General features: G+C 41.7%; 1 protein-coding gene across 1 annotated transcript; it reads right to left on the bottom strand.

Moving 5' to 3' along the window:
* Positions 1 to 1,685: 1,685 nt before the first annotated feature.
* On the bottom strand, positions 1,686 to 24,505 carry angpt2b (angiopoietin 2b). The gene is made up of 9 exons (XM_086279760.1): positions 23,550 to 24,505; positions 15,935 to 16,090; positions 15,154 to 15,275; positions 13,010 to 13,242; positions 12,643 to 12,767; positions 9,458 to 9,559; positions 6,225 to 6,391; positions 3,181 to 3,311; positions 1,686 to 2,918 (listed from the first exon to the last, which is right to left on the bottom strand). Exons 1-9 carry the CDS (start codon positions 23,865 to 23,867, stop codon positions 2,758 to 2,760), a joined length of 1,515 nt encoding a protein of 504 aa, XP_086135886.1. The 5' UTR covers positions 23,868 to 24,505; the 3' UTR covers positions 1,686 to 2,757.
* Positions 24,506 to 24,951: the final 446 nt, after the last annotated feature.

Genomic DNA, 24,951 nt, shown 5'->3' with positions numbered 1-24,951 from the left:
TGATGTTGGATGAAAAGGCCTGGCTTATAGTGTGTGCTTTAATTCATCCCAAAGGTGTTCTGTCAGGTTGAGGTCAGGACTCTGTGCAGGACAGCCAAGTTCTTCCACACCAAACTCCATCATTCATGTCTTTATGGTATTTGCAGTCATGGTGCGCAGTCATGTTGTATCCATTTCATGTTCCCATCTTTGTGAACTGTTCCCACAAAGATGGCAACATGAAATTGTCCAAAGTGTCTTGGTATGATGAAGTGTTAAGAGTTCCTTTCACTAGAACTAAAGGGCTGAGTCCAACTCCTGTAAAAAACAAAAACAAAAAACCTCCACCAAACTTTACACTTGGCAATCAAACAACCACCAAACCCAGACTTAACCAGTGTCAGCGTGCTTTACTCCTCTGCGTCCATCATGGTATTGCGCTTCGTGATGTAAGGCATTGCAGCTGCTCAGCCATGGAAACCCATTCCATGAATCTCTCTACGTGCTGTTCTTGAGCTCTAGCACTTGACTGTGCATAAAGTTGGTGACCTCTGAGCACCAAGCACCTCTGCATCCACTGACCCCGCTCTATGATTTTATTTGGAATACTACTTCATACCTGAGTTGCTGTCGTTCCCAATCACTTCCACCAACAGTGTATTGTGGAATATTTAGTAGTGAGGAAATTTAATGACTGGACTTGTTACACATCCTATGATGGTACCACACAGGAATTAGCTGAGCTCCTGAGAGGGACACATTCTTTCAAAATTGGAACACCTGAATTTAATGATTTGAATGGGTGAGTGACTATTACTATAGTCTATTTTTGTCATACATTTTTGTAATAAATAGATGGCAACCATTTGACCCGGTAATGTGTGTCCACTACTTCAATGTTCCACTGACATTGTTTCCATGTTATTTAAACTCATTATACAGTAAAAGAAAGCTTGTTTCTGTGACATAAGATTATAGATTGCCAGTTATCATCCACATGTGTCATCTGCCAGTTAACTGACTGCTGTCTCCATCCATTCACTTTTTAATGAGCGCTGCAGGGCTCAGCGTTATCGGACTGTTCAACTTTTATGTAGCAAGATGGAGACGAGAGCTTTGCACTGTGGGTTGTAGGAACTGTGTAAAATTGTATATGTTTTTACTATTTGGGCAAAGTCCAAATGTAATTTACAGCTATGTTTATAGGTGTTATTTCAAATGTTTCATTTTTCAAAGCAAATCACAGCGGTGAAAGAGTATGATTTACATTTATCAGCTAAATCTCTCACAAATAAACATTATGAAATATGGTTGTTGAAAGAAGCAGGCAAAGCCTGAAGATACCGCAAAGGGCAGAGGCTGATATTATTGCTGTTCTTTATGGCGTTGTTTTATGAACAATGGTAAAACTTTAAAGAATAGGTTATCTTTCGCTCTGCGCACATTACAGATATCACAAACACCAAATCCAAGTTGACAAAGCAGTCAGTGTGAAATGAAATACAGAAGCATTCAAGACATTTTTTTTTTTTGGGGGGGGGGGGGGGGTTCTTGGTTTCTCTGATCTCCTTTTTATTATCTATCTATCTATCTATCTATCTATCTATCTATCTATCTATCTATCTATCTATCTATCTCGTGTTGTAATAAGATAATCATGTTGCAAGTTAAATATTGCGTTATGTATGGTATCATAGGAAACAGCAATATTTACATTGTAATGACAGGCTGAGAGATACTCATATCAAACAGTGATAACAGGAGACAAGAGACTAAGTAATATAAAGACCAGTTTATATTAGTCATCCAAGTTATTGTTATAGATTCCACAGTGCTTCTTAACCAAGTGTAACACATTTTATAAACTTTACAATAGCCGTGCAGATAATGTTCATAGATTGATTGATTTACACACCACTTATTAATCAATTAGTAAATAAGATTCATTATTATTCTATTGTTAAGCAGTAAAAAAAAAAAAGTACAAAATAAACAAAAATTAATTTATCCTTTATTAATGATGGCTGTTATAAAGTGTCACCAAATTATCTTACATCAAATACACAACAAAAGTTTTCATTGCTTCATCTTTTAGCCACAGCAGATCATCTACCTCCATCTCACCCTATGCCTAGCACACTAATGCTCCTTTTCTGTGCCCACGAACATCCTCTGTGGTCTTCCTGTTTTCCTCCCGCCTTGCAGCTCCCTCTTCCACATCCTTGTTTGATATATCCACCGTCCCTCCTCCTCTGTCCAAACTATTTCAGCCTCGCCTCTTTTAACTTTATCTCTAAACTGCTCAACCTGAGCTGTCTCTCTGATGTACTCACTTTCTATCCATCCTTAAAAGTAAGTTTTGTTATAACATTTCTAAAGTTTCATCATTTATTAGGGGTTGCATAACTGGTTTTTAAACTGCATAAAGTGATGTGTTATTTCTTCTTTTTTTTCTTTTGTCTGTAGCCAAGCTCATACTCTGTCTCCTTCCTCTCACAGCTGAACAATCCTTATTAAAATATAGCCCGAGTACCTTTGTGAATAGTTCCGGTTCGTGGATTTCCTCACTCAGGAATTCACAGTCATTTGCGGTGAGTCTGAATATATGTCCCCAGGCGATTGCTAAAGCACCCCTCCAAAATGTCCACAAGCTGAAATCACCGAAAGCCTTCTTTGAGTGTCTTCCCAAAAATACACATTTTCTTGGATATTGTATATTTCTGTTTAACGGTGATGACATTCACTTCACAATCCGGTGGCAAGTACATGCCAACATCATCAGAAATTAGCTGGGCGAACCATCATGGTTGTCATGGTAGCGATCACATTTGGACCCTTCCAGTAGTACCACTTAATACTATTGTAGCGAACCACGCTGGAGGAGGCAGGGTAATATATGCCGTTCAGGTTGGACGGACCACAAGCGTCAAACCACCATCCTGCAGAAGAGGAAGTGTGGCAAAAAGTTCAAGGTAAAAGTCAGAATTAATTGAATGCAAGCTCATGAAATGTAACACCCAAATGTACAGCTGTAAGTCAGCAGTAACTTTATACTGGCGCAGAAGGGAAATGAAATGCACTTCAGGACATTTACAAGGGAGTGGATATCGTTTTTTTTTTTTCTTTACAAGACGGGTTATGAGGAGAGACAGATTGAGATGATGTGGGTTGAGCGACAGCAGGTGACTGATGCAACGTTACCTCCTGACGCGAGCTGCGCACACTTGCAGGTGCAGCGGTCATTGTCTCTGTCCTTGGTGCTGAACTGGCTTCCAGCGTGGGAGAGGCTGCTGGTTCGTCCAGCTGTGCCGCTGAAGCCCTCGGCATGAAGGCTAGAGAGGAAAAAAAAATGAATATAGAAATTCAGCAAAAAAGCTCAGCTGCAGGCGCTCCTATTCATTATTTAAAGCCATGTTGGGCAACTTGTTGGATGCTGCAAATGACAGTGAGTGGAAACTGCCCCCAAACTGGCTGAAGCTCAGTATCTCTAAAGTAATCCAATCGTGTTCTGCTAAACTGAACACGGCACAGTTGTGTTTACTAACCCAGTTTGTCTGTATTTCAATAATACCACAGGATACCAACAGGATGAGGTTGACGAATTGGCTTCTTACTGTTCACTTTTCCTTTGTCGAACTTTGATTCTTCACAGCTTCTGGCAATATCTGACTTTACAATTTGGTTTTAGTAAACCGCTTCCTAAAGAGGGCACAATCCGATGTTCCTCTCTTTCACCGTTCCTTCTTCTTATTAAGAAACTCTGTAAGAGGGGTGTATTTTTGGATGAAAGCCTGTCGAGCTCATCATTAAATTCAAATAAAATTTGTCAATTTATTATTTTACAAAGATAAAACAAAAAGAAACAGATGAATAGAAATATGTAAAGTTATATACCACAATATAATATCATATCCTTTTTATCATATGTACAGTACGACTCCAGCATTCCTATTGTTACCCCATTGTTGTCTCAACATCAGTATAAAAAGTAACCTAAAGAAGTTCTCATTATTTTTCTTCCATGCTGTGCTTTGTGAAGCAGCGGCGCCTGTAAGAAATCTCTATCCAACTTAAATTGATTCGCTCAATTATTTTCATACACCAGCCCGGCAATTGGGTGTGTGTGCGTTTCTGCGTCTGATTCCGCATCTGTGTGTGAGAGTGTGTGTGTGCGCGCACATCACGACTGCTTTAAAGAGAGCAGACAAGGTCAGTCTCGCTGTTTGGCATCTCCTCTGCCCTGTCATTTTGTCTAGTTAGTGACACACTCTCCCCTGAGTTATGTGACCCCCCTCTCCTCCTCCCATGTAGCCTGGGGCACGCTGTCTGTGAGGACTAAGTGAAGAATCCTCCTCTTGAATTTGTAAGTTCACCGCAGGGCAGGACAACACATCGTGAGACGAAGGGGGGGTGAAGGAGATAATGGTGCTGGTGCTGGGGGGCAGGAAAAAAGCTAGAACAGCACAGAGTTCATTAACAGAATTTCAATCAAATTTAATTACTTTTTTTTTGTTCCCCAACAATACTCATCTTAAATTTTATATTGTGAGGTATAGTGGTGCAACAATACAGAGAGAACCCAACTGATCCGTGAGCAGAACCAGGTTAAGCCGTCTGTCACGACCAGTCAAGATGTGGGGAAAGGTTCAGCCATGCATGAGGATGGGTTTTTTCATGCTAATTCAATGATGTGATGCAAATTAGGACCAATCAAATTAGTCAGAATGGCAACAGCAAGCTTACAGAATATGCTACTGGAAAGAGTGGCCTACAGAAGGTGTCAGCTCCTCCAGCACCCCCGAAAAACATTTGCATTAGCCATGACTTCCAGATGTGTTTTATTTTTTCTCTTTTCCCTCAGCTATTATACCAATACCACAGACCACAGGCTAACCCTTTTCAAGGTGACTGTCTTTTATATTGTTATTGTATGGCTTAATGACAGAGATACAGTTACGCTAAAAGAATGTCGACTACTTTCCCTGCTATAAGTGCAGCTATTCTTGGCTTCCTCGAAGGGAAAGGTGGTCTGTCATATCGATGATTAATGTATGAATCTTGTTACTGAGTTTTAGGTGAAGACCTTGATGCAGCTCTGGGGAGTGCACCGAATGCACCGAGGATGAGAACTGCTCTGGCTGACGAGCTGCATAGCACCACAGTTCCAGCTGGGGAGTTGCAATAAAAAAAACAACCCAGCTTCTTCGGGGTGCTAGCTGAATCTGATGCACATTGAACTGGTTAGACAGAACGTGGTTATATGCACTCAGGTGCTTCAACTCACACAGTGTAGCCTACAGCTAAATGTTGAAAGGCTGCGTTTCATCACGCTAATTATGGGGATGAAACTCAGGCAAATGCAATTTTGCTGCCCTATTAGGCGTCTTGGAAGCATACCTCCACATATGATTATGATTTGTCATCTCTCAGAGCATCAATCTCCATAAACGTTCCCCAAACAAGGGCAAATTCCTGTGAATTTCTATCTAATCTAACCTCATATTACATTTCTGTCTGTTTTAGAAGCTACATGGCTTCGGCATTCTCACACCTCACCCCACCCCGACTCCCCCACACACACACATAATCTTGTTAGTGATTGCTGGGTTACCAAAGGGCTTTGTGTGAGTTGTCAGTTTCTGGCTGCGAGCAGGTATTGCTTAGTGTTCCTGTTATACTCTAGTGGATGTGGCTTTGGGGATTTTCAGGGGGAAACAGCAGGTGCATTGATGGGAAAAGAAAAATAGAGGCAAACTAAAAGTGCCCGCTTGCCCTCCACTTGGCTCATCATTTTGAATGACATTCTTTTAGAAACAGTCCAATTGCTGCCTCCACTTCAGCGGTCGCAGATTTAAAAAAAAAACCCAGAAAAATGAAAACATAGAGACGAATTTTAACCGTTGATAACGGCTTCTAATCCGAGAGTCCCGCGCCCGCATCAAAGGTGACAGCTGAAGAGGTGTCACTGTACCGCCATTATAGTGTTCACAACAGACAGCTCTTAATATAGCACTTACACTGACTTCTGAAATAAAACACCTTCATTAAGAGCCGATTCATGTCATGTTTCTGAGAAAGTGGGAAAAAGAAATAATTAAATTTTCGATCAGAGTGTGGGTGTTTTAAGTGGGCATGTTGTCAAGTCTTGCCCAATCATGTACTAATTACCAAGTCATTCAATAAGACAAGAAAAGCATTGCTGCAAGCTAAAGAAACACAAGTTACAGTTCATGCTTTTTGGTTACCTGTAGTTTTTGTCCTCTCCGTCTATGTAGAAGTGGTCATAATGCGAATAGGCTTCATTCCCCTCTCTGTCTCTTAGCTGGACATGCAGACTGTAATCCTGGGAGCTGGTCAGCTCGTGGATGATATCATTCCCCAGCCAGTGTTCCCCAGACGACTCTCCAAAACCCTGGATTAGACACAAAGAAAAAGACACAATAGAAAAAAGAAAATATCCTAACAAGGGGGGGATGCTTTTATCAGCAGCCTGCCAAGTATGTTCAGAGTTAATATGAAAATGGACCTCAATTTAAGAAGTGAAACATATCATTCTGATGGGCTAAGACTGAATAAAGGAAGTGAAATACTCAACTCCCAAAGCTAAAGACCGGTCAGCTGACATGTTAATTTACTTCAAAATCCCAAAGCACAAAATCTCCACAAGCAAATGTAAAATACAAATTAAAATAACAGTTGGCTTTGTGAGTTTGTAGGCTGTTTGTTTGAACTTTAGACCTGGACAATAACAATATTTTTAGTATTATTGATAAACAGCAATAAATTATACAAAACCTTCACACACAAACACACTCCACTGCCTAAAATATAACACTGGTTGGTAGTTCGATCCCTGGCTGCTTCGCAGTCTACATGCTAAATGATACTTGATACTAAACCCTGACTTTCTCCTGATGTGTTCATTATGGGAGTGTGTCAATATAGATAAAAAGAACTAAGGCACAGGTGAGCGTGTGTGTGTCTGTGTGTGTGAATGAGACAGGTATAAAGTGCTTTAAGTGCTCGAGGACAGTTGGAAAGCGATATATAAGAATCAGCCCTACTCTCTATAGCATTAACAATTTAGCATTAGCTAACTGCACTTCATTTCCCAGCACTGTACAATGTAGAAGTTGTGCAACAGTTAGCAATGGCAAAAAGTGAATAATAGCTGGAATTCATAAATAATGCAGACTGATATCAGCTACCTCACACTGAGATCTCTGTGCATTTATAGGCTTAGCAGCCATTTCTTCTCTCATTATTTTACTGGTGTAATGTGAGAGACCCAGCCGGTCAGGCACGAAGAACAAGAAAACCATCATACAAAAAGTCAAATAATGATGTCTGTGCCCATAAACGAAGTTAAAATAAACAGATCTAGGCTTGATCATAAAGTAAGACAGCACATTAACCACTTAAACAAAAAAAAAACAATCCAAAAAATACAAACAAACTCTGTCTACACTGACCCAAACTGATATAAACACACATGAATCAGTCTAACACGGCCAGTTTGTCCAGTGAAGATTCGGGTAGTACTACCAAAATCAAGTGACCTCCAGAAACATCAAGGCGACATTGCTCATTACAAACGTTACTTTTAAATCTGATGGTTACAGTAATTTTAGTATTCACTGTACTGTATAAACTATAGTCAGTTATTTTGCTTTTCTAAATAGCAATTGCCTTTTCCTTAAATCCTCAGTGGCACAATTAAGCCCAAGGAAAGCAAAGAAGAAGATGCCCCAAGCAGATATGGAGGCAATCTTTCATGGATAAACTGAAAGCTGCTGACCCAATCGCCAAAATAACTTTCAGAGAGCACAGGATGTGATGTGGAGACAAACTGTCTAAGTCCTATATTCCATAAGGAGTAAAGAGGATTAAACAAAAGTAAGGAAATAGTGAGCGATAGTGCTAAGAAGAAATAATACAAATAATAGTCTGTAACTGAGCACAAACTGCTAAATATGGGGGAATGAAATGGCTTGCAGAAAAGCCCAGTTTTGTCAGATACCATCTGTGTGTCACCATGAGAAAACACCGAGCGTGGGTCTGTCGTGCTACATCTGCCATGCGATTCTGAGCCATCTCCTGTTGGGCTTCAGCCCAAAATGGGAGCACTTCAGAAGTGAGGCATTTGGTCTGCACAGGTAATTTCTTTTTTATTGACCACTGTTCAATGTTCAATGCAGTTCCTGTGTCTGACTTGCAAAAAAACCCCAAACAAACACACACACACACCGAGGACTGTTTCGAGGAGGTGGAAACAGCTCGGTGCAACTCGGCCAGGTCCATTGAATTCCCAGGGTCAGCGCTTGGCACATCCCGTCCTTTCGTGACACATCGGTCTCACTTTTGTGGTGCTACATAACTGACTGGGTTATGCTACACGACTGGCTTTAAAAAAAAATGTTTATGTCTTAAATATAAGTTACCTTGTTTCCCTGTCAAACTTGCTTTTTGCTGTATTTTTTTTTTTTTTTGTTCAAATAAAGAGCTGTGGAACATTTATTATCTTTCCAGCACATCTGGGTGCAAAATTCGATGAACTCTGAGACAACCTCTTTGAGAATACTGTGTGTGGACCAGGGCAAGTGAAGCATTATGGTTCATACGTTATCTGGCATCTACAGGGGCCCCTGTCCTCCCACGCCACAGCTGGAGCCAAATATTTATCATCCACTTGTAAAAATATTGTCCTTCAATAGTTTTTAAGGCGTTTTTTGTTCCCCTCTTTCTCCCACTCTCTCTGTTTGCAGTCACACTCCGCTATGCATTTAATTTCCAAACCGAGCAATGACAATTGATTTCTTGGCATAGGTGAAAGAAAAATTGCTCTTCCATTCAGTCAAAAATCCCAAATTTGTTTTGTCTGTAAAAGCTTTACAAGCACTGGCTTTTTTTTTTTTTGTTGTGCAACACTTTGTAAATGGAATCAGAAAAAAAGAGCATTATTTAAATTCCAAGCAAAATGAAAGCCAAAGGTGCTAAAACATGCTCGATTCCCAGCCAAAGCGCTGGAGCAACTTCACAGTCTCTCAAGCGCAATTGTATTGTATCCAGTTTGTTTTAGGGTGGTCTTTGCATTTGGAAATTCGGTTTCTTTCATCAACGCACTCATATCCCTGCACAGGAAGGCTTAGGGGAATCTGAGGATGGATGCAAATAATAGTGCTGCGTGACACGTGAGTGTGTGTGTGTTTGTGCATTTTTGTTTATGTGGATGTGTGGGAGTATGGCTGGGACAGGGAGTGAGAGCAGGTGCAATAACATGGGGGGGCTGTGGAGAACATAAGGGCGGCCAAATACAACAAGCGCAGGTCACCCGGGATCACAGGCGAGCTGCTTTCCCTCACCTCTCTGTGTCAAAGCACCCGTGGAAAGTTATTGAAACCTCCTGTCCAGTCCTGCAATACTGATACCATAAGACCTGAGCTTAAAAGTGGCCCTGCCATCTGGCTGGGGAACCCACCGTTTTGTAATCCCTCCACCCACGATGGAAGTCGACGGAACCGTTTCTTCTGTGCTGAATCACCGTCCAACCCCCGCCTCTGGTCTTCATATCACAAAACACCTGCAAATAGAAAACAGCTAAAACAAGCTATTATTCATTAGGGGTGAGTGTCTACAAGAAGTACATCTGAAGCTGTCTTTAAAGAAGACCTGTTCTTGGTAGTCCAAGAACCACCACATTAAGTCCCCTTCAAGTTTGTGCGTGCATCAATACGTTTTTATCCAACTAAAGAAGCATCAGAGCAACTGCAGCTGATACAGAACATAGAGCATTTGCCACAGTGATTGTTCTCTATTCAGAAGAGGCAAAACATTCATTTGGACTCCTGCTTCAAGCCACCTGGTGAATGCCGATCCTGTATTCCCCACCAGCTGCTGTGAGGGCTCTCTGGCTTTTTATCAGCTAACTGCTTGGCTTTGTTAACCAGCTTGTCACTGATTGTTGGTTGGCATTAAGTTGGTGCAGAGCAGATCCATTGGAGATGTTTTTTTTCAAATGGCATTAAGACTGAATGAAAAGAAAGAAGTCTGATGCTGTAAATTCGAAACAATCAACTAAAAGAGTCTAAAATGCAGGAAGTCCTGCAGCAGATTTACTTTGCAAATAAGTATTTAATTTAATGACATACAAAAAGTATTTATTTTATATTCAAAAATGAAAAAAAAATGTTCTAAAACATCTCAATAGTCTATGAAGTATCATACAAATGATACAAATGATGAACATATGTCAGACATTGAGTATTCCCTATGTTTCCCATTTTAAACCATCTGAGACTGACGTCTAATCTTTCCTGAGTCTATGTATCCTTAAAGAGGGATTAATCTGAAAATGTCACTTCTTAAGGAACCAAAGCTGTCTACACTAAGTGAAGAATTGACATGAAGAAATAAAACACACCGCAGCCTTTCTGTTATTTAAAGCATGCCTCGGAAACCTCGGGAACTCTGCGTCTAAGGTTGTCACAATGATACAACCCAGGTGGGAAAGAAAAAACTTCACCTCACCATGTTCTCTTATCCCTTGTGTAGCAGCTGAGGACGAGGCTTCTGCGTTTCTGGTTACACAGTCTGCTTTCTTTCTTGCTTGGCCGCAGGTTTTTCCATGGATTTTTGGACAAACTAATATGAATTCATTTTACTTGTTTGTCTCGTGACAGATCTTGAAATCTAAACTTGTCCAGGGACTTACTTTAGATATCTGAGGTATTTAATTGGACCTCTTCCAGCCTCCTTCAGGTGTGCTAAATGAATTTCTCCCATGGGTGGTAAGATTAGATACTTCAGTGATTCATTTTAATTGAACGCTTGTACTCACCATACCTCAAAGCAGTGTTGGACTAGTGTTCTTTGGCACTATGTTTGAATATCTATAAAATGTTGTCTCCTCAAATTATAAATGTTGTCAGCGACAGTTGTGTTTCAGAAACAATCTTACACTCTGGAATGTGGATACAACCAATAGTTGCTTGAATGTCTTCAACCAACCAAACCTCAATTCAGTTTTATTTATATAGCACCAAATTACAACAAGAGTGGCCACAATGTGCTGTATATCATAACAACTCAGAAAGCCTCAGCAATCAGGGAACTCTCTTTGAGCAAGCACTTGGTAACCGTGGGAAGGAAAAAAAACTCCCCGTTAACAGGAAGAAAGCTCCCAAAGAACCAGGCTCAGGGAGGGGCAGATCAGTTGAGGGAGAACTGGTCACGGCATATAAGCATCCACAATGCAGGTTAATTTTTTTTAGTAAGAAATTAAAGTGTTCAGATGGTTCCGAGAATTTCATTTACCCTGAAATACACAGCAGACCAGCAGTGTTGTGTGATTATACTCTGGCACATTAGGCCAATGTTCTGACCTTAAAGGCATCACACCGAATACAAAAACAGGGTCTTGAAATAGAATTCTCAATTTAAGTCATTTCCCAAATGTGGTTGTTACTCTGATTTAGACCAGATTCATATTTAATACTCCAAATAGGCTTGTTATTGGCCAAGAAAGGCATGCCAGGGCCAAATCCATTACAATAAAGCACTGGAAGCTCAAGGGTCATTAGGATTTTCAAGAAAAAAAAAATAATGACTTTATGGTCAATGTGATAAAGGGACTTTCTACGAATGGAGTTCTCAAAAACATACAGAAAAGAGACACAAAAAAGGAAGAAAAGAAGAAAAAAACAGACCCTTAACTATGTGGTTTTGTAATCATTATCATCATTCACAGAGCCTAATGGATGGCCCGCTAAATCTGCCTCATATAACCAGTTTATGCATTAAACATGTATTCTTGTATTCCTTTTGTCTGTAGAGAAAGCTGGCTTTCGGCTTTGAAAATAGGGCAATTTGTATGTGCCCCACTTTTATGCAGCCACCCAGCTTGCCAGCCACATTGCAACTTGAATTAGATGGCGTAGATTGAAAGCAGCAATGATTTCACGAGTACTAACTTGTATCAGTGGAAATGTACACTGGCCCCAGTTGGCAGGAAACACATGGCACCAGTGCCTAACACCTGGCTGCCTTGCCCACAGGAAATAAAGAGGAAGAACAGGGGGTGGGGGAGGAGGGCAGAGGCAGTAGGAGTTGGTGCCAACAGCTAACTAGACTGAAAATAATGAATAAAACAACACTGCTTCAGCCTGTCTTTTTTGCCCTGTGAGGCTTTGAGAGTTAAGATCCCCAGAATGCTAGATGTGACTCAGAATATGAATAGCCTGCTGGTGGATGTCATGGTTGACTTACCAAGGGCTAGTTACTTGAGATCAGTAGAGGTACCTCTTAGGCTTTTCTGACTTTGCATTCTGCAGTGCACTCTCGCTCACCATAAAGCCTGCAGGGCATAATGCTCCTGTTGCTTATTATTTTAGCTCTCTGTAACACAGCATGACATCTCCATCACCTCTACACCAAATCCCTAGTATATTACCATGACATCAGACTAGTTTTGTTTTTTCTCCCTGTATTTATTGCAGCTCAAAATAATGACTCTGGGTTGGGGAAAAAAAACTATAAAATTAATCCAAGTTAAAATAACTCTAGTGTTAAATTGTGTGAGACACACAGACCAAAAGAAAGTTTCATGTCAGAGTCGGTTAGGTGATATTTGCAAGAAAAGGCCAGTGGCCTTTAAAGTCTTACTACCTTGACAGTCTGTGTGGAGTTGTGGAGGCGTATGCTATATATTCCACTTTCTTTCACTCCAGATCGCAGGATCTCTGCACAGTCCCTGAAACTAAGCGGCTCCTCCTTGGGCATATTGGAGATTTCTGAAGAAACATGCAAACATGTGTTTACAGATGGCAACCTTACGGGTTTTGCACACAAATCCCAACCCCATATGTGAGTTCTCTCGAAGCTTTACACTCTGCTTTAAGCCTTTTGTGTCTGCAGTGTAAGCATGTACATATATAGCATGTCTCAGATGTTAATTACAAGCTGCCTTTGGCTATATTTGTTTAGAAATTGATATTTATAGTGCCATTTGCACAGTAAACTTACTAAGGCTTACCATTGCAGTGATTGGCCACAGCGAGCAGCTGCTGCACAGTATCTGTGAGCATGGCCTGCTGTCTCTGTAGTAAGGTGCTGTTAAGAGAAGAGCTGCCCAGTTCGTGCTGAAGCTGACTGACCAGTTGGCTCTGCCTCTCGAGAAGCTCTTGAAGCTGCTGCTTCTCGCTCTGCAGACCTTTTAGCTCCCTCCCATACCGACCCTCCAAGGTTAAGAGCCTTTGTTCCAGAAAACTGTCAAAGCAAAGAAAGAGAAAGTGAATTTTTCTACTTTATAGAACATTCTTGAAAAGAGAGGAAAAAATTAATGAAAAATACATCTGAAGCAGCACTAACACCATTGTTAAATGCATATTGTTTGGAGGATGAAGATTAAAAGCGTGTGTGTGTGGGGGGGGGGGGGGGGGGGTGCAGAATCCATCCATTCAGCATTTACCTTTCACAGTGGAGACTGCACAAACTTGCACATTTATACAAGGATGACTAATAGACATCAGCTCCACAGTCTCATTGGGCTAACATCATATAAACACCTGTACCACAGCAGCACTCGCAGATGGCCTGCATGCTAAGCTGCTCGATCATAGCAATGAGGTAACAACCTGATTGCGTGTGTGTGTGTGTGCGTGTGTGTGTGCGCGCGCGCGCCACACAAGTGGCACACCCCCACGTCCAAACGAGCACCATAAATCCCTGCAGCTTGATCTTTATGGCTTTGACTAATGAGTCTACAGCAGTTATTTATTGAAACAATCCAGCCACCTAGATTGAACAAGCTACTTCTGAGCTCCGTGAACACGCAGATGGATCTTCAATCTCCCACTTTAGGCAGCAGCTCAGTATGTGGCCGGGAAAGAAAGCTGGATCAATCGAAACCACTTTTTTTTTCTTTTCACTCACTTCCATTTTATTTTTTTGCTTTGTGGGAAAACACTCGATGAGAAATTGTTCTCCATTATGGGCGCTTTGCTTCAATCACAGTGCAAAGCATGGCATAAAGGCAGCACAGCAATGTTTCAATGATTGTGTAAGTTGACGGAACATTTCTTGTGCGACCTGGGCAATTATACTGTTCTGGTTATGATATTCTGCTATTTACTATTATTATTCTAAAATATACACTGGTACTAGTCTTGCTGCAGTGTGCTGTACTTCCTGCCAATACTAGTTCACATATAATGCCTATGAAAGCAAACATGCCTCTCTGCCCCTTCTTAGCTTGGCAGCAGTTCAAAAACTGGCCCCATGCCCTTAATGCTCAGCAGCAGTAGCCTCATCCAACTAGTGGAGCCCTTATTTCCCTTTCATTCCACAGCTGCCTCTCCGCAAATCTGCTATTACATTTCTAATTTCATGCACCCTGTCATGGAGTTTACCCTTGTCAAGACGGATTCATTTATCTACACGTCCGATCTGCGTCACCGTCTTGAAAGATGAGGGCCGAAGGGCAGAACGGGGGGTCGAGCGGGGCCAGATGTGTAACAGATGCTAGAACGCTGGAGGACTGTGTTCTCTGTTGGTCACACTTGGTAGAGATGGATGGAATGATAAACAAGCGGATAGAAAGAAAGAAAGAAAACTGGCTCCCTTTCAATCCACCCAGAGCCCAGCCCTTAACCTCCTGGCCTTTACTTGACCCTGTGTTCCTAGAGAGAAGAAAGGGAAACCCCTCCTAACTGCACTGCCCATTTACTAGCAAACACACACAAACACACACGCTTATACAATGCGCATTATGTCTAATTGCCCTCTAGTTCACAATTGATGAGCTCATTCAACATATTTCTTTGCAGTTGCAGTATGGGAAGGGCCAGTTTATGCATGTGCATATACAGTGCATTAATCTCTGCGGGGCTTTTATAGTCTCCCTTTCAAAATACCCATGAAGTGGCCTTTTCCTGAGAAAGCATTCTTTTTCAAAGGAGTATTTGCTTTTTTATGTTTCATCTTATTTCATTAGCAAAGGAAAAACCGATGAGGAAAATAGCACGAACCAAGTCTTACAGACAGATTTTTAAAAAATCAAAGAAAAACTCATTATCGCACGTAGAGTTTTAGGGAGGGTTTTACTGATGAAGCATTTTCAAGTGCTCTAAAATGTGCTCTAATGTCTTTTGAGAAGTGTGTGTGTGTATGTGTTCTCACCTGTTTTTATCACTGAGGCGAGAGATCTCTTGAGTCTGCAGAAGTATATGTTTCTCCAGCCGGTTAGTGAAGAGTGAGTACTCAAGTAGCTGAATCTCCAGGCGGCTTGTCTGGTTTAACACCTATAGATTGATAAAAAAACAATAAGCAAGAAAAAAAATCTATCACACATTAAAGAAGATTGAATGAGAACGGTGAGAGATGTGGAGTGGAAAAATAAAGGGCGCTCGCCGGGAATTCATAAAAAGGACCCTTGGGGATAAACTGTCCATCACAAAGCTCGTGAAATTGCCTTCTTTGATCTTATAATCAAAACTTAAGCAAGGATGATCTCATGTGCACCTGTGACATGTTTTGAAGTCGCGGTTAAAACAAAAACTTGAACAAAGCTGCTCGGATTATTTGCACAGGTTGCAAATTTTATATAAGCTTTGATAAGAGAGAAAGAAAGCAACGGGACCAAAAACAGCCTGGTCTGTAATAACAAAATCTGTGGCATAATTGAAGACACATCTGTGTTGTGCTACCAAGCTTTGTGTTTTAATTGGCTTGTTGTCAGACGCAAAGCTCGACTCACTGTGTCAATCAAGCTGTTTTAGAGCATTTCCCGCCACCTTTGGGCATGGCTTCTCAGCGGGTTACATCTGATTTACATTTAATTAGCTGTTCACCGAGCGTTTCCCAAGTGACATCATTTGTTTTTGCATGGGTGTGGCCCCCACAGTTTTTCATTTGGACTGGCTGCAAATAGGTTCGCTCTGGTCTTTGCTGATAGGCTTACCTGGGTCTCAACATCTGTCAGTTTACGAGTCTGCTCTGCTGATTGGCTGAGGAGGTTGGTTCCCATCTCGAGCATGGCAGCTGTCTGGGTGTGTACCGCAGTTCTCTTTATTTCCTCCACCCCGGAGCGCACATTCTCGTTGATGAAGTTCTCCAGCTGTGGGGAGAACAGGCTGATAATTTTCTCATTCTGTGTTGGTAATAATCAGATTTTATCCATGCACTGCATATGAAGGATGGAGGTGGCCACCATGAAGTCACCCATTAGTTTGTGGAAATTGTGAAGCCTCAGTATTAGCATTTTAATTTTATGGAGTCAGAACCACCACATTTAGACCAGAGGGAGTCGAGTGCTAAGTTGTGAGCAAAGTGATTGGAAACGACAGAGGTGAAGACTCTCAGACAGTAGTTGACTACCAGCTACAGCTCCCTTTGTTGGCAGCTGTGGTCAGTAAATAGCATAGGAAGCTGTGTGTATGGCACATCGGTCAATCAACAGTCACAACACTTAATGTAGGCCTTGCAAAAATCCAATCCATGCAGTTGCGAACAATAATCCTCAGATCACTAGTAGCCTGAAAAGGCTCCTGAATAATAATAAGAAAGACTTTAAACGTGGGGACGGGAAGGAACTGAGGAGAGTTCAGGGGGACCTAACAGTGAAGCTGAGGAAATGCAAGGATTCCTACAGGAGGAAGCTGGAGGTTAAAGTTGAGCAGAATGAGAAGAATGAAAAACAAATCACTGGTTTTAAGGTGACAGACAGACAACCAGTGAGCAACCTGGAGAGGGCAAATGAGGTAAACCTTTTTACCTCATTTGCAGGTTTAGTTCACAGCCCTCCACACACACTCACTACCTTTACTGATTTTTTTTTCCTTTCTCCTCTTCTTCCCCTTCCTCCCCCTACTTAACTAAGACTCCTGGCCTCCTCCTGGTGCTTGCCTTGTGTCTGTGATCCTAACGCCATTTATGACGCCATTTTGAAGAAGGAGTAGATAGCAAACATCCTGTCTGGTTCCTGCACCAGAGACGTCAACACTATCAGAGCATAAAGACTATCGAGCAGTTGCTCTCATATTGTATGCAACAGAAGTACTGGAGAGACTAGTTTTGGTCCTATTGAAAATGCATGGAATAACTTCTCTTGGCCTTCCACAGTTACATACAGAACAAATCTAAATACAATCATCCACATACTGCAGAGGGTTTACTCCCATCTAAATAGTAAGAAGGATCACTTCTGCTGCTGTCTCCATTCCTGTTCATCTTGTACACCTCAGACTTTCAGTACAACTCTAAGTCATTAAGAGCAGGAGGAGGAGTGCAGGACACTAGTGGATGACTTTGTTGAGAGATTTGGAAGAAATCTTTCACTTCTTTGTGTTATTAATAGTAGAGAGATAATGATCGACCGCATAAGGAAATAGATAGCTGTACGGCCCTGGGGCAGGATCTGTGTTCAGATGAGCACTGTATTTACTGCCAGGCTGTAAAAGGTTATTTTAGTGGCTAAAGTTGAGCATTTTAACACAAAGGTCTATGAGGGCTTACTGATTTACTTGAAGCTGGCCTCAAATGGCCACTAGGGGAACTGCAGTTTTTTGACAATTCATTTTTCAGCCCCAAGGGATTGCTGCTTGATTTTAGCAGGCAATGTGCTTTATGTATTCACTAGGACATTGATGCAGTATGAAAGACTGAACCTTGAAGTCGTGTGCCCTTTTTTTTTTACCTCAATCTTTTCAGACACTGTGATGGAGTCACAGAATTTAGTATCCCCGGGGCATTTGCAGTGTATTTCCACTCATCTATCCATCCATCTACAGGTTTACCTCAGGCCAATCACCTAACATTCATAAAATGATGGAATATATAGGCATTTCAGTGGGTATGCAGAAAGAGAAGCGAAAGCATATACTGGGAGTTTGACATCAAGATATTCATGAGCAGGACTTCAGAGATAGTCACCTAAACTCTGTAATCAATCACAAGCACCGAGAGAGAAGCATTGGCTAAAACCCATCATATGTTACACCGGGAGTAAAAATAGGATGACATCCATCTTGTTCCAATAAATAGATTTTCTTATTAATGTGGTCTGTTTGAGAAAACGGCATCAGGAAGTCCAATTTCACTTTTTCTACTGTGAATGATACAGTTTTGTTTGACGTTTAACGGGCAATGGCCTGTGCCTTTTGCAATAAAGCAGAGTAGAATATCGAACTCGAGAACATTAATATTTATGATTTTTCTGGGGAGAAAAGATCAGACTGTACTCATTAAACCACACAAGTGGAAAATTAAGTCTCTGAGGAGAAAGCACTCAAAATTATCCAGCTAATGAGTGGCTATCCACAAAAATCGAAGGAAATTCAAACCAGACAATTGTTTGTTTGGTGGTTTATTTGTTTGCTTGTTTGTTTCTTCGCCTAAAAAAATATGTGGAGGAATGGGGTCATTATAATTCTTTCTATTAAGTTTAAAAAATACTAACTTAAGTGGGATAATAAAGATGAATCTGCACTCAAACTGTTTGCTTGCTAGTAATCTTTCTCTTTGTCTCTTGAACTTTCCCATTCTTTTAAAGTGTCTCCCTTCAATCTTTCTCTGTAAATCCCTCCCTCATATTTTACTATTTTAGGACAACTGAGACTGCGGGGGGGGGGGGGGAAATCCGTTCATAATGAAGGTTATGAAGAGATTACCAAGCGGATTAAAGCAGACTCCAAAGAAGAACCAAAGATCCCTGCATCGTAATCAGCCTTATGCATTCAGGGCTGCTATCGGCCTGCCTGTCCAAAGTGTTCCTATTACATCCTTTCTTCCAGAGCTCAATTCAGAAGTCTTGATGTACTCCATCCCCCTTCTGCCAAATGCTCGCTCGCTGTTGCTGTCGCTCGCTGCACTATGCAGCCAGATAAATTGCTTTTGGGATGTAACATAATTCCGTTTTATTGTGTATATACGAAAGAGAGAAGGGATCGGTGCTGAGAAAATCATAGGACTTCCCTGATATCTTAATTACTGAGCAAATGGACGCGCTTGTTCTTGGTTACAATTGCAGAAGGGAGGGGAAACATGTGTGCACGTTGTTTTGGCAAATGACCATGATAGACGGAGGCGCAACAGGATGGGTACGACTGCGAGAATGGAAATAGTGATTTGACAGTGCAAAAGCAGAAATCTAGAGAAACTTCTGTGTGAAACTTTTGTGACTTGCTCTTTAATCATACAGATTTTTTCTGCCACCACCTCTATGCAATGGAAGAGACAGAGAGTCTGTTTAAGCTGTGCAGTGTACAAAAAACTCTAGATGCATTTCACACTGCGACCTGTTTTCACAGCAGCAAAGTCTGTTAAAAGATTTGCCTCTGGTTGACACCATGTTCTGTAGGTTGAACAGGGCAACGACAAAGAATATAAATCAATGTGGCTGCTGATTTTGTTTTTCACCTGGGGTTGGCAGTTCCTGCTTGTCAGGAAAAAAACAGACACACCCACCTGATGAATCCAGACTTTTTGATTTTTCATCATGTTATTCACATCTTAGTAGTTAATAGATGGACTGGCAGCAATGTTAAACAGCATTAGTTCAACTGAGGTCCCAGCAGATCTGTTTATCTCCAGCTGCGGGACAACTCCAAGCCACTTTGCAACCCACCTCTACATCAGCTCCACCCTTCATCCTGTGTTTCGCTTAACCTGTGGTGTATCTGTTGTCACTGATATCTGCATTATTATCTGCTGCAGGGTGATGTTCATCTCTCCATCTTATGCTCGTATTTATGTTTTTCTAATGATGGGTCTGGTACCAAGAACAGAAGCATGCTACCCAGATGTTAGCTAATGCAATATTTTTTTAGGGATAGGTATATTTTTAGAAAGTCCAAAAATGCATCCCAGTAACTTCGGAGATACCCTGAATTGTCCTTTAACACCATGACAACACTAACCTTTGTAGTTTTGACTGCAATGTCTGGATCTATTACTGGATAAATCGGACAGCTGGGGTCCTGACATTACAATTTAGCTCAAAGCACCAACACAGCCAGTAGCATGAGGGCAGAATTTTATTCTTGTCTCGGTGTCACTTTATTTATTGCTGTGAGGACTGCCAAGACACCCACAGACTGTGGTAAAGAAAAAGAAAAACTCAACTAAACAAAACTGCAGCATAAGTGAAACTGTGTCTTTGTAATTGAGATGAGCACTTAAGATTTAATAATTCAGCAGTCAGAATCAGACCACTTACGAAGGAAAAATGTGTGTAAGTCTATGAAAGTTAATGGAGCCCAATCGAGTGATGTAAGTAATGTGGTAGAAATACTTTGGTTTAATGAAATATTGAGCAGCCAAAATATCAGGTCACCAGTGGTCAGCTAGCTACCTTGATCTGTGCAATATTTCTGCATTAGCATAATAACCACAGCCTCTGAAACATACTAAGAAAAGCAGCCAAGCCCTCAGGGCAGCAGAGAGCAAAAGGGACACGATGGGGGTGATGTTGGGGGTTGTTCCAAAAGAAAACAAACACCAGTTTCTTCTTGGAAACACCAGGAGGAATCTGGAGCATTAATACAGTCCTGTTGGACTTCACTCAGAGTTTACTCTGTGGAACATGGTGGATTAGTATGTGTGTGTGTGTGCTCCTAAATCTGTATGCGTGGGTGTGTGTTTTCTTTCATAGGGTTTTGGTAGAAAGCTCACAGTAAGGGTCGTAGCATCCCAGGGGAGCTTTGAGGGAGATCGTAGGTTTCACAGAAACACCGACACACACTCATACCTGTGCCTGAAGCTCTTCCAGATCCACACCACCACGTTCCTCCAAAACCTGCAGAATGCAGATAGGCTTAATGAGCCTCACAAGGTGCTGAAAAAGCTTTGCCATCTGGGGTCAAAGTTCAGCGTACCCTTGTGCAATTGAAAAGAAAGGTCTCTCTAGAGTAATGCTGTGTTTTTGTTGAAATCCCACCTACAGTTTGATCATTTATGCATCAGTTTAGTCTGCTGGGGGTTACTTGTTGAAATGTTGGATCGTTTAGTTTCATTCCAGACGTTATGTGGAGGATGTTGGCAACGGAGCGCGATGTGTGTCAGCAGAGGCTTTTCTGTACATGTTGTGGGACTGTTTTACTGCTTTTTGTTTATAGCCGCTTATATCACATCTCTGGTGGAGAAAGTGGAAAGTTAGAGTCCAAGATGAGTCCAAGATGAGAGCAGCATGTGAAGATTTAAATTCTACAGTTCAGCTCGAGCTTTGTAAACGATATGCGTGAGGACAAAATGTTTTTTTCTTCCTTTTTCCATATTTCAAACACACACGTATATATTTATAATATGACCCCACGAGATGCTTCCTATGGAAGGCGTGACTCCAGTTCATAGATGGAGTATCACGCAGAGCGAATACACAGGGGTATATCAGTGTGTGCTTTTATGTGTGTGTTTCGATTCCATTTCAGGTGAACGTGAGCAGAATGGGAGAAGGTTTTGAGAGCTCATGATCGATGAGACACATTCATCACATCAGAGGTGCGGATAGAAATGACAAAGTTGGATGGAAAAGAATTAGAGCTGGGCGATATATCGAGTTTTTAAAACATATCGATATATTTTTATACGAGATATAAGATGTGACAATATCCTTTATATCGATATAGTCTATGTTACGTTATAATTATAGTTGTGGAGCTGCAAGTTTGCCTCTCTTTCGTCCACTTTTGTCTCTACGCAACGTTACTCCGCCTCGCCTTCACTGAAGACAACTCCCCCTCCTACCCCATCGCTTCACGTGCAGGCAGCGACAAGACGGACACGGCAAATCTCCGTTAACGAGTTACTGCGCATCGCCCCATGCGTGGGGCTGGACGGCGTCAACGTGCTAACGAGCTAAACATGCTAACGAGCTAACCGCGCTAACGAGCTAACAGCGCTAACCCTAAAATCCTTTCATTCTCTCAAAAGTTGATAGCGCGCCTTATGTATGAATTCTGGTTGTGCTTGGTGGCCGCGAACCGATTTTATGTGGTACACGGCGTTCAGCAATCTGTCAAAAATGTTTGAGTACGACTTTGGTAAGCTACGGAGCTGCACCGCTTGATAGATTGTCGGCGCATTACGGCTACCGAGGAGCTTCGCGGAGTGATACGTACTGTGCATCAACGTAATATTACCGTATTGTGTGTGTATAAGGACCATAAATGGCACCTGTAAGAGACGTGGTTATGAAGCGGATTTCAAACTCCAGGCTATCAGTCACACAGTAAAACTTGGGAACAGAGCAGCTGTAAAATCTGTCTGTCTTTGTTATTACGCTCAGCGTCTTTTAGTTTACATTTTGACTGCACAATTGTGAGCTCTTTGTTTAGCACAAAAACAACCTTGTTTTCTTTTATTTATGGAGCATTATTATTTAATGAATGCTCATAATTTAATTTTGAGTAATTTTTCATGTACATCTGTGCTGTATGTTAATAAAAGTGCCTGTGTGACATCTGGGACACAGCTTTGACTAAGAACTCTTTTTGTTCTTACTTTATGGCTTAAAAAAAATATCGAGATATATATCTTATATCGCCATCCAGCTAAAAAATATCGAGATATGAATTTTGGGTCATATCGCCCAGCCCTAAAAAGAATTGTCAGGAGGGAAAGGAAAGAATTAAAAATGAGTGTATATGGTGGGAAGGGTGAAGTGACAGCAACGGAGGAAACATTTTGGCATTCACAAAACCACATTTTCATATCCTCAGATATGTGTTTGCACTCAGTCGGCCAGTCTAAACACCCAACACAAATTCTTATAATCAAACTGGGGATTAACGCATACCATAAATATACTGGCGGAGATGGAGACGAGAATAGACAGATGGGTGGAGAGGGGTGACCTGTCAGTCACTCAGTCAGTCTGTCCAAAACAATGGCCCAACACTGATTCCCTGCCCAGATAACCTTAGGAATGGAAACTCCACTGTGAAGCCATTTTACATTACATCATTTCATTTTACTCAGTCATAATCTGAGTCAACCGGAGCTACAAAGGCTAACAATCCAATGAGGACAAAATGTGTCCAACACCATCTTACTGAGAAAGGATGATACTGTTTTTATGTACATTGGGTTTGGTACAGAGAGCATTTGAGTTGACTTTGGCTCATAAATCCACTAAAACATGAGTCAAGAGTAGAAGTTTTGTATACTTGTTGCTCGTGGGGGCGAAAACACTCATTTAGAAGGTTTAACCATGTGAGACATATTTGGCATGATATTATAAAACTTTTTTTTTATCCATTCTTCTTCCACTTGCATGCAACAGGGAGTTCTGACATCCCAGTGGTCTTAAATTCAGACACACACTCATACACTAGGTATTGTCATGGAGCCAGATATCCATACAGCAAGCATCCAGGAAATCCCAGCTAAGCAGTGAACTTATCAATAATGAGGGCTTGTCAACAGATGTTATCGGATGGAGCACTCTGTGGACATCCGGTGCTTCTACAGCATTTAGTTTGAAGATCTGCGAGCTGAAAGCGACATTGCAAAAAAAGACAAGAAGAACACGGTATGGCAGGAGGAAGTGGTCGCCTTAGTCAACAGTTCAGAAACCTTACCTTCTGCAGCCACTGAGTGTTATTCTCCATGGCACTCTCCAGACTCTGCAGCTTCCTCTCTTGCCAGGAAGGCCTCTCCTTTTGGGCCTTGCTCTCCTTGGTTTGGCTTGTATCGGGCTCGGCCTCAGGTGGGGAGTCCCTTTGCAGGATATTTGTGACCTGGAAGTCCTTTAAGGGATGGCAGTGTTCCACCTCAGGGAGGATGAAAGTGTAGCTGCAGGGGCCGTGCTGCACACGGTGCTGCTGGCGCTCTGAGGCAATCGCGATGGCCAGCACATAGGCCAGGTAGGTGAAGGTCAGGGCCAGCAGGCGGCCCATGTCAGGGTCAAGAGAGGTAAAGGGATGGGAGAAGAGAGATGGAAGAAGGTTCCACCACACCTGGGAGAACTGGCAAGGGAGTGAGATCAATTTCTCCTTTTGCCCTTTCTATATTTTTCTGTCCCTGAATGCTCTGCCTCTGTCTTCTTCCTGTATTCTCAGTCCAACTCCTGCTGCTCCAGCCTCTGTTTTATCACTTTCACTTGTCCTCTTTTGGCTGATCCTCCACTTTGCTGCTGCATCCAGAAGTCTTTCTCCAGTCCAGTTCGTAGTCCAGCTGTTCTTTGTGAGGGGTGGATACAAAAACACACACACACAGGAAAAAAGGCAATTGTTTCCTATTGTAACTCCAACACCCGGCCAGCCAGCACATGCAGCTCAGCCCAGGAAGCCAACAGCAGACTTCCCTCCCACCGTTTATCTCTCTTTTGAAAAGTTGCTTTCCTCACTGCCGTCTACTCAAGCTCCTGGAGTCCATACATTGGTCTGGATGAGAGAGGGGAGAGGAGTGAAGAGAGGCCTGCTTCAGGATGTTGGCTGAAGCGGTAAAGCTCTTAAAGCAGTAGAGAGAGAGAGCTGTGTACCTCACCACACACACCTCTTGAGCACATAATCAGTCAACCACCCTTCCCTCTTTTACTTTCTCCCTCCCTCTTGGGCTACTCCTGTTTGCAGGGGGGTTAGAAGAGGAAGCTGCAAAAATTACACACAGCTCACCACAAGAGCCAAAAACTAGGAACTCTCTTTGAAAACCTTTTGCTCCTTCTCATTCTCTCTTTCCTTCTCTCCACTTCCTGTGTCTTTTTAATTTAAAACCGTTTTACTGGCATGTCAATTATTATTTGGTAAAGAACATGTTTACCTGAAACGATACAAAAAAACTGACTATGTCAAATTCTTATCTTTTGATTAGGAATCACGTTTGTTATGTTGCAGTACTGATTAATACTAGTTTGGTGTTTTCAAACCCTGCAGTACGATGCCTGTTTTGCCTTCAGTTGTTGGCTAAACTGATATTTGCTCAGTCTTTCATTTAGATTATTTACAATCTAAATGAAACTAGCAGAAACAAGCCTATTACTAT

Source organism: Aulonocara sp. 'chitande type north' Nkhata Bay, linkage group LG22 (genome assembly GCF_057382095.1).
Source record: "Aulonocara sp. 'chitande type north' Nkhata Bay isolate Kocher_YH1m ecotype deep benthic linkage group LG22, A_spYH_male_GT1.1, whole genome shotgun sequence".
Classification (NCBI taxonomy): Eukaryota; Metazoa; Chordata; class Actinopteri; order Cichliformes; family Cichlidae; genus Aulonocara; species Aulonocara sp. 'chitande type north' Nkhata Bay.
Note: the sequence above shows the minus strand (reverse complement) of the source record. Positions and strands in the feature narration are given on the sequence as shown.

What these genes read in the sequence shown, in the direction of transcription:
- angpt2b (XM_086279760.1), bottom strand. Translation starts at nt 23,867, where the DNA reads ATGGGCCGCCTGCTGGCCCTGACCTTCACCTACCTGGCCTATGTGCTG. An exon ending in GGAGAGGACAAAAACTACAG is followed by an intron (nt 3,312 to 6,224) that starts GTAACCAAAAAG and finishes TTTCCTCTCTAG; the next exon opens with CCTTCATGCCGAGGGCTTCA. An exon ending in TGCGCAGCTCGCGTCAGGAG is followed by an intron (nt 2,919 to 3,180) that starts GTAACGTTGCAT and finishes CCTCTTCTGCAG; the next exon opens with GATGGTGGTTTGACGCTTGT.